The sequence below is a fragment of the Gigantopelta aegis genome, chromosome 9, assembly GCF_016097555.1.
Source record: "Gigantopelta aegis isolate Gae_Host chromosome 9, Gae_host_genome, whole genome shotgun sequence".
Taxonomy (NCBI): Eukaryota; Metazoa; Mollusca; class Gastropoda; order Neomphalida; family Peltospiridae; genus Gigantopelta; species Gigantopelta aegis.
Window position 1 is genome coordinate 18,385,425 of NC_054707.1, and position 18,198 is coordinate 18,403,622.

The 18,198-nt window shown below is 36.4% G+C and overlaps 1 protein-coding gene across 1 annotated transcript in view; it reads right to left on the reverse strand.

Moving 5' to 3' along the window:
- LOC121380586 (putative sodium-coupled neutral amino acid transporter 11) overlaps window positions 1-18,198 on the reverse strand; it is a 136,617-nt gene that overhangs the window by 46,244 nt on the left and 72,175 nt on the right. Inside the window, exon 4 of the mRNA XM_041509470.1 lies at window positions 2,525-2,583. Within this exon, the coding sequence (XP_041365404.1) occupies window positions 2,525-2,583 (59 nt within the window). The remainder of the gene's footprint in view (window positions 1-2,524; window positions 2,584-18,198) is intronic.

Consider the following 18,198-nt stretch of genomic DNA (forward strand, 5'->3'; position numbering starts at 1 on the left):
GCATTGAAAGCTGGGCGGCAGGAAGCAGGGGGGGGGGGGGGGGGGGGGGCGCACTGCATGCCAACCCCCCCCCAACCCCCAACTATGAACATTATGCATCATTCCTCACCCCACTTACCATGGTATAATTTGCCACTAAATACTCATCCACCTGAACAATATTTCATGTGAGATTAGTTACACCATATTGGAAGCTGTGGTAGGTGTCTCTGAACATTATGCATTACACCTTCACCTACCATGCTTAACACTGATGACTTAACGAGTGAACTATGAAGGCTAGTTTAGAGACACGGCAAAATATACGCCCACTCCCTCCCCCTTTATTCATTCCATATACAAGCCCTATCGAAAAAAAACCTCTTTACATTGATGAGGGATGGAGGGGGTGGGGACCGGGCAGATATCTTTTCAGAGGCACACTGTCCCTGAACTAGAACATCCCACTCCTGGCAGTATAGAAGCTAATTGTTTATCATAGATACTCAACAAAATTAATTAAGTGCCAGAAGACTTTTTGTAATTCTTTGCTAGTGTTGTGTATTATTTTAGCAATTTTTTTTTATCACAGATATGACTTCTAAACATTGGTTCAGTAAAATCCAAACCACAATACACATATATGGTGGGGTTTTGGAGTACATTTATGAAAACTGCCAAATTGTGCAATCGGCTAATTAAGAGTTGTTACACATTGGTTGGTGCTGAAACGTGTCATTTTGTTCACTACGCATTAATTGTTGTTTAAATCAACAAGTGTAAAATATGTTACAACATCAACACTTACAACAAAAGAAGCTGTATTTAAAAAATTTTAAATTACTATTTTAAAGAAAAAATTTGGTGGAAAATACATTTATTTACTGACCCTTAACTAATTTTGCCGAGCATACTAGAATGCTGCGAGTTCACCCATTTGTTTCAATCTCATTTTCTCCATAAGTGTGACTGTTAAAGGAACATACCCTAGTTTCAGCCCATGAAAATTAACACTAAGTTTAATTAATCTACAAACCTGTAACACATTTGGATAAAGTTACAATTGAGTGAAACGTGAGTCTGTGACTTTGGAATGGTGAAATACCCTCTAAAAACAGACTAAAAGTCAACTCCATATCTGTTACCTCTTAAAATTTTAAAAAATGTGAGAAATGCATTTTGTGATATTAATAACACCAGGATGACAAAAAAAACTTCGATTGTACGGAAATGGATAAATCTAAACAATAAAATCTAAGTAAAGTATGATTTCAGTTATCTAAAAACAGCTTTAATAGTAAAAAATATGCCTTAGTGTTTAAAAACTAGGGTATTTCCCTTTAATAGAGACCTTTGCTGTTGGGCAATTCCCCTGTTGAAGTGAGTAAGTGTGATTATTACTGGTACCTTGTGGCAGTATTGGAGATAATTACAAAAAAGGCTGTTGTAGTACATGTACATTGGAATACCGGTAATATTTTCTTTACAATAAAATGCAAAAAATAAAAAGGAAACCAACTGTTACAACATACATTTTTTCTTGCCAAAGAGCACAAGGGATTTTTAATCTAAACTTTCCAATTAAGCAGAATTTCATGATGCACCAATCACAGGTTACTGGACAGTAGAGCTGGGCGGTATACCATATATACCGTTTGGTACTGGTATTACGTCAATACCGATTTACAGTACTGGGCAAATTTCAAAATACCAAAATTTCGGTATTGAAAATATTTCCCGGAAAGCACTAATAATATATCTGATGAACGTAAAATGGGTTGGTATAAATCAGATGAGAGCCTTGTGTATGGAATTTAATTGTATTTAGATGAAATTAACGGGTGAGCAATAACACAGGCATGCCTTTATAGCCGAGTATACCGAAAATAGTGCTCGATATCGGTATCGTGTCAATACCGAATACTGTACCAAAACAGAGGTAAATCACCCCCAAAATACCGATATCGATATCGAACCTCAAATTTCAATACCGCCCAGCTCTACTGGACAGGATGAAGAAAACAAATGGGTTCGCTAAGGGAGAGCAATGTCGTATAATACATGGGCCAAACACTGGCTATCATGGCACTTTGTTTCGGGGTTTTCAGTTTTTTAACACCACCAATAGAGTCATTGAGTTATTAATCACTGGTTATTGGATGGTAAACATATAGGGCCAAGTTTACAAAGCATGTTTAGGATTTACAGGCATATAACTACATACATTTACGATGCTTAATCACCTGTGTTTTATGCAAAACAGGCTTTGTAAATTCTGTCCTAAGTAATTTTGACAGTCTTCAGCATCAAGAGACCATCGATTAATTATATGCACGTTCCCAGAGACAAGACAGCACATACCAAGGCCTTTGACTAACCAGACATGGGGAACTGGTTGGCATGGGAAAACTCAATAGATCTGCTGAGGATGTTTAGCCCTATAGATGATCCAAGCACTTGACACTGACTATAAGCGAGATCCTGATCACCCATAGCCACGCTCTTTATGCCACTGACATTGATCGAACTGTTTACATGTACTCACCTGATAGGTGTCTGTGTTAGACAGGTGTCCTGCTTCTATCAAGAGGAAAATAGAGAAATCTGAAAAATAACACAAATAATCGATAAATAAAGACAGCAGTACATAAAAAACCCAAATAATAAATAAACAAAGAAAGAAAGAAAGGTTTTATTTAATGACACACTCAACACATTTTATTTACGGTTATATGGCATCAGACATATGGTTAAGGGCCACACAAATATTGAGGGAGGAAACCTGCTGTCGCCACTTCATGGGCTACTCTTTTCGATTAGCAGCAAGGGATCTTTTATATGCACCATCCCACAGACAGGGTAGCACATACCACGGCCTTTGATGTACCAGTCGTGGTGCACTGGCTGGAGCGAGAAATAGCCCAATGGGCCCACTGATGGGGATCGATCCCAAACCGACCGCGCATCAAGCGAGCACTTTGCTACTGGGCTACGTCCCACACCAATATAAATAAACAATAAAAGGGTTAAAAAAATTTTTTACTGATCATGGGTGAACCAGTTTCAGTGAGCATATAATCATTCAGTTCTAAACCATATCAATATTAACCGACAGTTGTTATTCAAATAGCTACCTTTTTAATCATATTTCTATGCTTCAAATAAGCACTAAACTAGATTATGTAGCAAAATTCCACATACGTGCGTCAAAAACTGGAGCATGAATCAGCAGTAAATATTGTTAACTACATAACCTGTTTCGGTGAGTGAAATGTTTAGTGGTATAGCTTACAGCAAAAACTTTCCAACACAAAAACTTTTCAGTGTTTTATTAAAACATGTATGTTGTTCAACAAAACATGTATTTATAATAATTAAAATAAAAGTTATTTTAAATATTTTAAGAAAATTACAAAATAGAGTCCTCGAGAACCAACGTTAACAGACAACCTTTTAGGAAAACGAATATAACAATTCTGATGTCTTGCTATCATGTTGTAAGTTAAGCGAATGAATAGCTATAATGGTAAAATTGTTTCGTTAAACAATATAAACTGCATTCTGAATTTTAATAAATATATAAACAGATATCCAGAAAGATATTTATGTTAAAACATATAAGGACCATATATTTTTGACAAGTATTTGTAAAGAGAGTTTTGCCAGCAGACGCTGTGACAATCAAGTGACTTCAACAACAAGATAGCAGTACAGCTAAGAACAGACAAAAATAGTTTTTAAAATTAAGTTTTCTTTCAAATAACAGTCTTTGAAAAAAATAAGAAAAAAGGTATTAAGAAATGTGCCGTGTTGATGAGTGGATTTATAAGTTCAATCTTGCTTTCTTTGCTGGTTTTAACCTTATTTTTACGAACATTTCTGTGAATGTGACAAGACATTTGTTCACTTTCCCCATGCAAAAATCAATGACGTCAGAAATCTTTAAATGTACATACTGTTGCGCATAAACAACACAACCACCGAAAAAGATCAATGAATGATACTGCTTAAGCAATATATATAACCCTTACCAGGCCCAACAAATATTTGTATCTCCTAAGTTCAAGGGCCATAACTCTGTTAAAAATGGGTAAATTGCTATGAAAGTTAAACTTGATCTGTAACGGTACATGATAACCCTATATACAATATTTCAGTTTAATATAAGGTATTGCTAAAAAAAACAAAAAATAACGTTTAAGAGCTATAATTCTGTGAAAATAGTTGTATTGCCATGAAAGTCAAAGTTAATCTGTAACAGTACATGAAAAAGCTATATACAAAATAAAATTTGAGCTTAAAGGGACATAGCTTAGTGCTTAAACACAAATGCATATTTTTGACTATTATAACCGTTTTTGATAACTTAAGTCATACTTTACTTATATTTTGTTTAGATTATCAATTTCCATACATTCGAAGTGTTTTTGGTCATCGTGGTGTTTTTAATATTAAAAAATGCATTTCTCATATTTTTAAAAACACACATGCGTCTGAGAAGTAACAGTTATGGAGTAGAGTTTTAGTGTATTATAAGAGGGTATTTCACCATTTCAAAGTCACAGACTCATGTTTCACTCAATTGTAACTTTATCCAAATGTGTTACAGGTTTATAGATTAACTAAACTTAGTGTTAATTTGTATGAGGGTATGTCTCTTTAATATCTAACAAAAAATAACCATCCAGAAAACTATATGTGGGACAGACAGATGGACAGATGGACAGACACTAGTAAAAACTTACCAAAAACACTGCTTGCCCTAATTTATTTTGTTGAGTATATTATTAAACATTCCTTTCCTTGCTTTTACACATTGATCTGTAACAGTAATATTGACTTATGGAAAGATGCGTCGGACCTTTGATTGCGTCTGAATTCCATTGTGTTTGTCTTTATTACAAATAACGCATAACTCTTTTGATGCCTATGGGGCAGAACGTAACCCTGTGATAAAGCCCTTGTGCTCACGTGATGCACTGTCGGTCTAGGGATTGATCACCGGACTATTTCTTGTTCAGTCAGTGCACAACGACTGGTATATCAAAGGCCATGGTATGTGATATCCTGTCTGTGGGATGGGGCCTATATAAAAGATCCCTTGTTCCAAATGGAAAAATTTACAGGGTTTCCTCGGTAACACTACTGTACATCAAAATGACCAAATGTTTGACATTCAATAGCCGATGATTAACAAATCAATGTGCTCTAGAGGTGTGTTGTTAAATAAAACAAACCTTAACTCTTTAATTCTCTTGAACATATCCTTAAACATTCTTTCCTTGCTTGTACATATTGATCTGTAACAGTAATATTGACTTATGGAACAATGCGTGGGACGTTTGATTGCATCTGAATTCCATTGTGTCGGTCCTTTGTATTACAAATAACGCATAACTCTTTCGATGCCTCCATGCGGCAATAAACAACTATTGCTATTCATGCATGGCTAAATAAACTTGTGTGTTATTCAAACATTTTTCAATATCCTTGCACTCGATAGCTTGGTAGCTTCAATGAAGAATCCAACAATTCACAGATTCATCTATATTTATGAAGACACATATGTACCGGTTCATTAACTTCCAACTTCATACATGCACAAAGGTACGCATTGAACAGTAGCATCAGAAGAAAGAAGTTTGTTTTGTTTAACAACACCACTGGAGTACATTGATTGCAGTGTCAGCTTCCTGATCTTCAAGGCATAATACCAGCCTCTGTGGCATCGTGGTTAGGCCATCAGTCTACAGGCTGGTAGGTACTGGGTCGTCTTTTTTTTCAAGGCATAATATTAGCTCTTTACATTTGTCGATTGTATTCACTGTTGCATTGTTAGGCCAAACAAAATAAATTCCTGATCTCTGGTCAGTGCACGTGTCAAATTTGACCCTCATGCATCAACTTTTTTGTTTTTTAAATTTCCTGCAATATGATGTACATTTTTTGCCGGGCTTTTCATGCTATGACATAAAACCGCATCTGGAGCCAAAATGCCATCGAGCATGAACTAGGACGTCCATTCTGATTTCAGTTTAAATATATATATATGCCCCTCATTTCAGTATCAAATATACCCACCTTTTCTGTGTAATCCATGCTTTTAAAAATTTTTTTAACAAATTTGAAAAAAAGAACACGCATCCTCACATTAATTATGGAACTTTGGTCTGACCATGCAGAAACCAACTTTTTTTATATTTTATTATTGATGTACTAATATAAAAATTCAGAACTGTCATTTCCGAAATTATCAAAATTAAATCAGTTAACCCTCTTAGTTTCTTTTAGCTCAATCATCTTAATATCCATGTAACTAATAAAATTTCCTATATTTCAACTTCTTTTATATACCAATTTTACATTTAGGGAATTGGACATAGCCCACTGGTACATCAAAGGTTGTGGTATGTGCTATCCTGTCAGTGGGATGGTGCAAATAAAAGATCCCTTGCTACTATTGGATAAATATAGCAGGTTTCCTCTTTAAGACTATATGTTTGACATTCAACAGCTGATGATTAATAAATCAGTGCTCTAGTGGTGTCAATAAACAAAACAAACATTAACTTTTAACTTTTTTGTTTCTGCAATAGAGAGATTCTCATCTCTTCCTACCATATATGCCATACATCTGTCCCATGAGTTGTACTAAAGAGATTCTCATCTCTTCCTACCATATATGCCATACATCTGTCCTATGAGTTGTACTAAAGAGATTCTCATCTCTTCCTACCATATATGCCATACATCTGTCCTTTGAGTTGTACTAAAGAGATTCTCATCTCTTCCTACCATATATGCCATACATCTGTCCTATGAGTTGTACTAAAGAGATTCTCATCTCTTCCTACCATATATGCCATACATCTGTCCTATGAGTTGTACTAAAGAGATTCTCATCTCTTCCTACCATATATGCCATACATCTGTCCTATGAGTTGTACTAAAGAGATTCTCATCTCTTCCTACCATATATGCCATACATCTGTCCTATGAGTTGTACTAAAGAGATTCTCATCTCTTCCTACCATATATGCCATACATCTGTCCTATGAGTTGTACTAAAGAGATTCTCATCTCTTCCTACCATATATGCCATACATCTGTCCTATGAGTTGTACTAAAGAGATTCTCATCTCTTCCTACCATATATGCCATACATCTGTCCTATGAGTTGTACTAAAGAGATTCTCATCTCTTCCTACCATATATGCCATACATCTGTCCTATGAGTTGTACTAAAGAGATTCTCATCTCTTCCTACCATATATGCCATACATCTGTCCTATGAGTTGTACTAAAGAGATTCTCATCTCTTCCTACCATATATGCCATACATCTGTCCTATGAGTTGTACTAAAGAGATTCTCATCTCTTCCTATCCATATATGCCATACATCTGTCCTATGAGTTGTACTAAAGAGATTCTCATCTCTTCCTACCATATATGCCATACATCTGTCCCATGAGTTGTACTAAAGAGATTCTCATCTCTTCCTATCATATATGCCATACATCTGTCCTATGAGTTGTACTAAAGAGATCCTCATCTGTCCTATGAGTTGTACTAAAGAGATTCTCATCTCTTCCTACCATATATGCCATACATCTGTCCTATGAGTTGTACTAAAGAGATCCTCATCTCTTCCTACCATATATGCCATACATCTGTCCTATGAGTTGTACTTTGAGGATAAAAATTAAAAAGCAGGGCATATTTTAATGAACTATCATTTCTGTTCGCCTGTCGTTTACACCACTTTAAATTCATGTAACTGCCAGTGGGATATGTGCTGAATTGTTATGTTGAAAAGCTAAAAGCTAAAACTTTAGGATCACTGAATTTTATATCAACGGCTGTGGTATGTGCAGTCCTGTCTGTGTTAAAGTACATATAAAAACAAATCCCTTGTTTCCTGTGACCAAATGTTTTTGACATCCATCAGCCGATGATTAATAAATCAATGTGCTTTAGTGGTGTTGTTAAACAAAACAAACTAAATTTAAATCCTATGGCCTTTGACACATAATATTAGTTGGGACAAGATAAAAACCTGAAGTCCACCAATAGCAATCAATCCATTGACCCAAGGGGCGGGATGTAGCCCAGTGGTAAAGTGCTAGCTCGATGCACAGTCGGTCTAGGATCGATCCCCGTGGGTGGGCCCATTGGGCTATTTCTCGTTCCAGCCAGTCCACCACGACTGGTATATCAAAGGCTGTGGCATGTACTACCCCGTCTATGGGATGATGCATATAAAAAAAACCTTGATGCTAATCGAAAATAGTAGCCCATAAAGTGGTGACAGCAGGTTTCCTTTCTCAATATCTGTGTGGTCCTTAACCATACGTTTATCTGATGCCATATAAATCATAAATAAAATGTGTTGAGTGCGTCGTTAAATAAAAAAACATTTCCTTCCTACCTAAGACCCATCACACCTCGAGTGAGTGTTCTACCACTGAGCTACATCAACCTGAAGCATCCACCAATAGCAATCGATCCTAAGACCCATCACACCTCAAACTTTAAATCCTATGGCCTTTGACATACTAATCAAATAGTGTTAGTTAAAAACAAGATAAAAATCAGTTCACCTCCTGTCCCGGAATTGGTCACTGGCGAAGTCAGAGGCTAAATCCGGGGTGGGCGTGCCTGAACCTTGATAGGATAGGGGCACGTAAATACAGTTCCACTTCCACTTCAATCGGTCCAATGACCCATCACACCTCAGGCAGGTGCTCTACCAACAGGGCTACATACATCCCACCTCATGTGGTGAGGTCATTTTACAAAGCCAGCATGCATGATCAATCGGTCCGATGACCCATCACACCTCAGGGCAGGTGCTCTACCAACAGGGCTACATACATCCCACCTCATGTGGTGAGGTCATTTTACAAAGCCAGCATGCATGATCAATCGGTCCGATGACCCATCACACCTCAGGGCAGGTGCTCTACCAACAGGGCTACATACATCCCACCTCATGTGGTGAGGTCATTTTACAAAGCCAGCATGCATGATCAATCGGTCCGATGACCCATCACACCTCAGGGCAGGTGCTCTACCAACAGGGCTACATACATCCCACCTCATGTGGTGAGGTCATTTTACAAAGCCAGCATGCATGATCAATCGGTCCGATGACCCATCACATCTCAGGGCAGGTGCTGTACCAACAGGGCTATATACATCCCACCTCATGTGGTGAGGTCATTTTACAAAGCCAGCATGCATGATCAATCGGTATGATGACCCATCACACCTCAGGGCAGGTGCTCTACCAACAGGGCTACATACATCCCACCTAATGTGGTGAGGTCATTTTACAAAGCCAGCATGCAACGGCCTGCTGTAGGCACAGCTATCAATTCCTGTGGTACTAATCAATGTTTATACGCCTCAACATCCGGCAGTCCTCATCAACACTGATTGATGAGGAAACCTGGTTAAGACTTTCCGACAAACATGACTCAGATGTGACATTTTACGCTCAAAGTCCAGCTCATGTGGGATCCACACCACATCAGGTGCGCACTTCAATCCGCGATAGCTAAACAATCCGCCACAAAGTCTTTGTTCGTGTTTCTTGATAATGGAAATTACAAACCGTTATCAAGTTTCCACCCACGAAAAATATGACAGGAATAATGTAATGAAAAAATTTGTGCCATCAGCACAAATACATGGAAATGTTGTTTTGGTGCCAGTTAAAAGCTTTCAACGAGAAAATTATTGGAAAGTAAATCTCATAAAACCAACCAGAAGAGATCCTTCAGTCATGGAGTGCATGTACTTGTAAATGTAATAATGTCAAAGTTTGTTTAATCATACCACTAGAGCACATTGATTAATTAATAATCGGCTATCGGATGTCAAACATTTGGTACTTTTTGACATTATACACATGTAGTCTTAGAGAGGAAATCCACTACATTATTTTTGCATTAGTATAGCAAGGGATCTTTTATATGCACTTTCCCACAGACAGGATAGCACATACCACAGCATTTAATATTCCCTACAACGCAAGCATTTTAATGACCGAGCTGGATCCCGTTCCTTAGTCTGAGCAAAGTGAAGTATAAAATTAAAAAATTTCATTGCAAATCATTAATGAACAGTTTCATCAATACTTAAAGCTTACAAACCAAAAACTTTGTCAGGGTGTATACTACCAAATCAAATCCCATAGACGACAATAGTAACATATGTGGCTAAAACTCCTACCTGCAACGTATCAACCGACATAAACGCCACGGATATAAATACTACCACCCCTCACACTTAAAGTGAATCAGAAAAAAATGGGGGTCAAGCTGCTCGTTTCTGAGATAACGGGTAGCGTCTATGACTACTCTAGTTCCGCACAAAATTCGAGTACTTTTTTTACAGGTACCCCATACATGTTTCAAGCACAAGGCTACTTGACACATTGGTACTAGATGAAATAAAATTGCATTTTTTTTTAACCCAGATAAAACTATTATTTTTTACAACCAACACACTCACATTTATAACCAATCACAGGACTTGTGGTGCTCACTTCTCTATCAAAAGTTCGGTGCACCTCGAACTTTGACCCAGCCGGAAGTTATATGGTCTAGTACTACCGTCAGTACTAAATATGATGTCATTACGATTTGGCAAACACACAATTACATCACATGGTTTAGAGATTTTACATTTATGGCTTTCTATTTGCATTGTTAAATTTGTAATAAAATGTTATTTATATGCAATTATAAAAATTTTAACAAAATATACAGAAGTTTGGTTTTTGAAAATTATCTGTGATTGTGATTCAAGTACATTGTTATAGCAATACTAAGAACAGTGTGTAAAGTGGTTTACATCGTATATACATGTACATTTAGGTATACTAACAATAAAAGGCTTTTAAAGAAAATAATAACTGGCGGTAATAAATAGAATAACCAACTCAGTACCAGATATTCTTACATGTTTGTCCTGAGTGAAAAGATTTTCATTTGTCACTCGCTAAAGCTTGAGACAAGTGAAAATTATTTAAGTCTGGACATAAATTTGATAATAACTGGTAACTCGTTCATTAATTATCTTAGCTCTATGCAAGAATTGTTGTGTATCGAGCTACGTCCTCCTTAGACAAACATAAGACATAAGTCTGGACATTTAAGACTATTAGCATATGACATGCCCAGCCAACCCAAATTAATTTAGCAGACAGACAGGAACAGACTTCTGGAATCATTGATGGACATATCAATACTTGGCAAAAGTTCAACCAATGTTGATCAAATAGCCTGATCATGGTGTTCAATAAATTACAACCATAAAACTGCTAAACCGATTAATTTAATATGAAACTAATCAGCACACTGGCATAATTAAGATCTGCCCAGCCAACACAAATTAATTTCACAGAAAGACAAAAAACGTAGATGTATCGAACGAATGGAAATACATACCATTATTGATATGAGGCAAAAATTCCACCAAGCCTCTATAAGCACATGTGATAATGTTCAGTAAATACCGGTAGCCTAATCGACGTTTTCAATATATACTCCAACCATAAGGAAGGAAGGAAATGTTTTATTTAACGATGCACTCAACACATTTTATTTATGGTTATATGGTGTCAGACAATGTGGTTAAGGATCACATAGATATATTGAGAGAGGAAACCTTCTGTCTCCACTTCATGGGCTACTCTTTTTATAGTAGCAGCAAGGGATTTTTATATGCACCATCCCACAGACAGGATAGTACATACCACAGCCTTTCTTACACCAGTTATGGAGCATTGACAGGAATGAGAAATAGCCCAAATGGGTCCACTAACAGGGATCAATCCTAGACCGACCGGGCATCAAGCGAATGCCTAACCACTGGGCTACGCCCCATCCCCCATCTTGTCTAGTAGCCTTGGCATAAGATCTGTCCAGCCAATACAAATTAATTTTGAATAAAGACAAAAATGTGAAATGTATGGAACCAATGGATATACCGTTATTAATACCGTACCAGGCCCCGTGCTTATAAACCTTAAAGTCTAGACTTTAATAAAGTCCAGACTTTAACGTCATGGCAACGCCATTCAAATAGCATTACATTAAAGTCTGGACTTTTAAGTTTTATAAGCACGGTCCCTGGCAAAAATTCCACTAAGCTTTACAAATAGTCTAATTGAGGTGTTCAATAAATTCCAGCCATAAAAGCTGGTAAACCAATTACTTTAATACAACTGGGAATGCAGTTATTTTATTGCAAGGAAGTTATGCATCACTGTTCTTGTAGAGAGAGCAAATAATTTATATCATACAAAAGTTAAGATAAAAAAAAATTGAATAAAATGTGAATTCATGAAAAAGACTTATTGATATTTTTTTTTATTTTTATTAATTCACAATTTTTTCATTCTTTAACTTTAACTGATCTTCCCCATTATTTATTTATTTTTAATTTGTTTTATTTAACAACACCACTAGAGCACATCAATTTATTAATCATCAGCTATTGGATGCCAAACATTTGGTAATTTTGACATAGTCTTAGAGAGGAAATGTGCTACCTTTTTTTCATTAGTAGCAAGGTATCTTTTATGTGCACCATCCCACAGAGTCATTGTGCACTGGCTGGAACAAGAAATAGCCCAATGGGTCACCGACTAGGATCAATCAAACACCGACTACACCAAGTGAGCACTTTACCACTGGACTATGTCCTGGCCCGCTATTACATTTAAAATGCAATTCATCTTGAATAATAAATAAGTTATATGCATACATTTGTGCAGTCGAAATTAATATTTTGTTGCATAAACTGTTAAACACTTATCATACACAATAATTAACAAACCAGTCATGAACAAATCTGCACAATTAATTGGTCATTCATATCTTTGAGAAAGTTGTAAATCACAGCATATACTCTTTGGTATAGTCCGTGAGCCAAACCAAACAGCTATTCTTAGCTAATCAGAAATCTAAAGCGATCGAAATGACTGATTCCACATCTGTTCCTATATAATATTAATACCCACAGAAAATAAACATAATTATTTATAAATAAATTATGTCTAAAGACCAAAGTTATTATTTTTGTATGCAAAAAAAAAAAAAAAAAATTAAGAATAAAATGTGAATTCATAAAAAGTCTTATTACTGGTAATATATATTTTTTAAATCACCATTTTTCATTCTACAGCTTTATTGATTTTTCCCTGTTACATATAAAATGCAATTAATCTTGAATACTAAACTGTCAGATGCATAAACTAATTAACTAAAGCCTATTATAATACACAATAACAAATCAATCATGATCTAATTTACACAATTCATTGTTCATTCAGATCTATGAGAAAGCTGTAAGTATTAATGTACTCTTTGTTGTACAGTGAAACTGGTCTAAACCAGTTTAACAGCCCAAAACATAACCACCACCACCCCCCCACCAAACTATACCCAGGGTTAAAGTTGGCTAGCCTGTTTTATACCCCTAACCCTAACCCTAATTTTTTATTACTAACCTGTACACAAAATAAATAAATAAATAATAATAAACGCTTTAAAAGAAAAGCAACTATTGTTTTCATAAAAATAAAACTATCACAGATTAGTAATGTTAGAAGATATTTTGATATTCTCTAGCCCAAAATATATAAATTATGATGGGGAAAAACCCTCTGGACATTGAAATACAGACTAGAGAGGTATATTCTGGGCTAGCCTGTTTCATAACCCGGGGTATATTCTGGGCTAGTCCAGTTTATATCCTGGTTTGGCGGGGGTTATATTTTGGGCTATTACACCGGATCACAATGGAAGGAAATGTTTTATTTAACGACGCATTAAACACATTTTATTTACGGTTATATGATGTCAGACATATGGTTAAGGACCACACAGATATTGAGAAAGGAAACCCGCTGTCGCCACTTCATGGGTTACCTTTTTCTATTAGCAGCAAGGGATCTTTTATACACTATCCCACAGAAAGGGCAGTACATACCACGACCTTTGATATACCAGTTGTGGTGCATTGGCTGGAAGATCACAATGGGGACCTTATATTTATCCGATGTATACAGGATCTGGTGTTTAGAGGGTCACATTATAGAACTTAGAAAATTTTGGACCATGAAATTTGGCCGCTTTTTACAGGATTCCAATTATTTTAGGGTCCTGTTTAAACAGGATTCACTGTAGTTCACAAGCCAAACAAAACAGCTAATACCTAATCTAGGAAAATCTGCTTTAACATATCACATAACAGACTTAGAAATACACAATTTAGGCTCATTTTTATCAGAATATGATTCTTCATATCTCAACATATCATATTTATGCCCCTAGAGGAATGAAAGAGAAAATAGCTATATTTATAAATAAAATATGAAGCCAAAAGCTATTAATGTTTTAACACATGTCTTAGACAAAAGAAGAAAATTAGCCTGAAGATATAGGCTACATGTAAATAGTTAAAACTCATCATGGAAACAAAAAATTAACAGAATTCAATTATTACTTTAAAAAATTCTTTGGTTTTAGAATTTAACAAAAACAACAAAAACCAAACGCATTAATTTATATATATAAACAACAATATATAAATCCATTATCCAGGACTTGCGGACTTTAGCCCAAGTAGAAGCAGTAGTGGGTTTCTTCTCATAGTATCAGTGTGGTCGTTAACCGTATGTCTGACACCATCAAACCATAGTTTGTTTGTTTTGTTTAATGACACCACTAGAACACATGGATTTATTAATTGTTGGCTATTGGATGTCAAGCATTTGGTAATTTTGACATATAGTCTTAGAGAGGAAACCCGCTACATTTTTCCATTAGTATCAAGGGATCTTTAATATGCACCATCCTACATACAGGATAGCACATACCACGACTTTTGATATACCAGTCGTGGTGCACTGGCTGGAACGAGAAATAGCCCAGTGGGCCCACTGATAGGAATCGATCCAGAAATGACCATGCATCAAGCTAGCGCTTTACCACTGGGATACATCCACCCACGTTTTGTTTAATGTCACCACTAGAACACATTGATTTATTAATCATCGGCCATTGGATGAGGTGTGACAAAAAGTAGAAAATGAAATTTACTTTAATAAATTTCTTGAATTTTTAAAAGACATAAGAACAGGTACCAGAATCTCGAATTATCCTATTTTAATCCAAACATAATGAAGTCAAATTTGACCTCTGTAGGTCATCATGGTGGAAAATAGTTTTTTTCAAATCATCTTGGCATGCAGTAGATGGTGGCAAAGAAATGCAGAATAAGAATAAATATAGCTACATGTATATATATATATATATATATATATATACAATTATGATTTTCTGAGAAAAGCAAATTTAATGTTTTTTAACGGGCACCAACGGCAATTGCCGTAGATGAGATATAAATTGCTGTAGGTAGAGATCATCACTGGCGGCACAAAAATGCTGTTGGTAAAGCTCCTCAATAATGACTATAAATGTATATACCTAGTGTATATTATTTGCCAGTATTCAACATTTGTGCATTTGAAATATGTCTATATAGACCAAAATAACCTTTTGGTCATGTTTATTTGCTGCAAATGTTACTTTAAAAAACAAATTGCCATAGGCAGGCTCAAAATTGCCTATATGTTGCACCCATGGCAATTCTTTACAAAAGTGCTGTGGAAGACAAATTATTATGTTTGAGCCCTGATACATACAGGTGTTTTACATAATGGCTCATGTAACAACTGGTGCAGTTTTAGGGAAGAAAAGAAACTAAATTCCACAAAATACTTGTGTATGTCGGAAATTTCTCTTATCCTCAGGTATATTGGACAGATCGAGCTATCCCGTGAAAGAAAGCTATAAAAGAAATTTCTGCCTTTCATTGGATATCAATCACATGCTTGTGCTTAAAGAGACAGGACAGCACATACCAGAGTATTTGTATTTCAAAAAAAAAAAATTGTTAGTTGATGTAGTATGAAGCTATGGTGAATAATGAATGAAAGAGTCTAAATTATTTCAATAACCTATTTTGTGTTATTTGATGTCATATACAAAATCATCAATAAAGTTATTTTGATTTGGAGCGGTGCTGCAATAACTGCTTATTTGATTGAACACTCATGCAGAGTATTAGTGCAGAGTATTACCACAATGTACATGATGCCGTTAAGTTCCTATTCGACACCTAAAACATGCCTGGTTTTGGCTCCAGTTAACATTAACATCAAGAATCACTGGCTGGAATGGACTGCTGTATACCTAATAAAGTACACGACGGCGGGACATAGCCCAGTGGTAAAGCACTCACTTGATGTACTGTCGGTTTGGGATCGATCCCCATTGATGGGCCATTTGGGCTATTTCTAGTTCCAGCCAGCACACCATGACTGGTATATCAAAGGTGATGGTATGTGCTATCCTGTCTGTGAGATGGTGCATATAAAAGCTCCCTTGCTACTAATGGAAAAATGTAATAGGTTTCATCTCTAAGACTATGTCAAAATTACCAATTGTTTGATATCCAATAGCCGATGATTAATATATCAATGTGCTCAAGTTGTGTCGTTAAACAAAACAAACTTAATAAAGTCTACTGAACGTGATTATCTTACTTTGAATCACACTTCAGGCTAGCGTTCTAACAGTCAACCGGTCTCGGTGGCGTCGAGGTTACGCCATCAGACTACAGGCTGGTAGTTACAGGGTTCGCAGCCCGGTACCAGCTCCTACCCAGAGCGAGTTCTCAGGGGCTCAATGGGTAGGTGTAATTAAGGCCACTACACCCTCTTCAGTCTCACTAACCACTAACTAACTTAACAACTAACTCACTGTCCTGGACAGACAGCCCAGATAGCTGAGGTGTATGCCCAGGACAGCATGCTTGAACCTTAATTGGATATACCGGTAAGCACGAAAAATAAGTTGAAATAAATCTACCAGTCAACTGGATCCAGCCTCTAATTTCTCAAGAGATTCATATTTACTGAGGACAATATTCCATTCAGTATAGTCAGAGCCTGCTGTAGTCTTGATCACAGTAACCCACTAACCTCCCTGGCAACCGAGTTCAACGCTGAGAAGAATTAGACAGGACAGCTTTCACAGAACTTGGCCAAGTCAGACAAGACATGGAAATTCCGTATAGAAAATGAAAAGATAAATTGCCAAAAGCTTAATAAAACGGGCTTATCTGACAATGCTCTCACTTCAGCTAATCCAGTAGGGAAATAATATATTGATTTTTTTTCAACAAACAAAAGAAGAAGAAGAAAAAAAAAGATGTAGCTTTGAGAAAAGGAAAGAAAAATAATTGACAAGACGTTCAATTGTGATAAGGTTGTTTGTTGTGTTTAACGACACCACTAGAGCACACTGACTATTAGATGTCAAATTTTTTATTTGATAATTCTGACTGGTAGTCAACAGAGGAAACCCACTACATTTTTCTTAATGCATCAAGGGATCTTTTATACACACTTTCCCACAGACAGGATAGCACATACCACGGCCTTTGACCAGTTGTGGTGCACTGGTTGGAACAGGAAAAAACCCAGTCAGTTGAGATGGTTTGTTCCTGCAACGCGAGCACTCAAATGACACGGCTAAATCCTCCCCTAATTCTAATAATGTTAAATAATAACCGTTATTAAAATTGTATGTTTTGTTGTAACTGTCACAGTTTTGACATGTTATTGTATCAATACTTCATATACAGTGAAGCCCATCTAAACCAGACACCATGGGACCAAGTACAAACATCTAGTTTAAAGGGATTACAGAGGTTATAGTGTATGTTCTGTATTGGTATTTAGAAAGGAACCATGAAAAACACATCCAGTTTTGAGGAAATTCCAGTTTACAGATTGCACCAAAGTAAAGTTTGGTTTATTTAACGATGCCACTAGAGCACATTGATTTTTTATCTTATCATCGGCTATTGGACGTCAAACATATGGTCATTCTGACACTGTTTTTTAGAGGAAACCCGCTGTCGCCACATAGGCTACTCTTTTATGACAGGCAGCAAGGGATCTTTTATTTGCGCTTCCCACAGGCAGGATAGCACAAACCATGGCCTTTGTTGAACCAGTTATGGATCACTGGTCGGTGAAAGTGGTTTACACCTACCCACTGCTCGAGCCTTGCGGAGCACTCACTCAGGGTTTGGGGTCAGTATTTGGATTAAAAATCCCATGCCTTGACTGG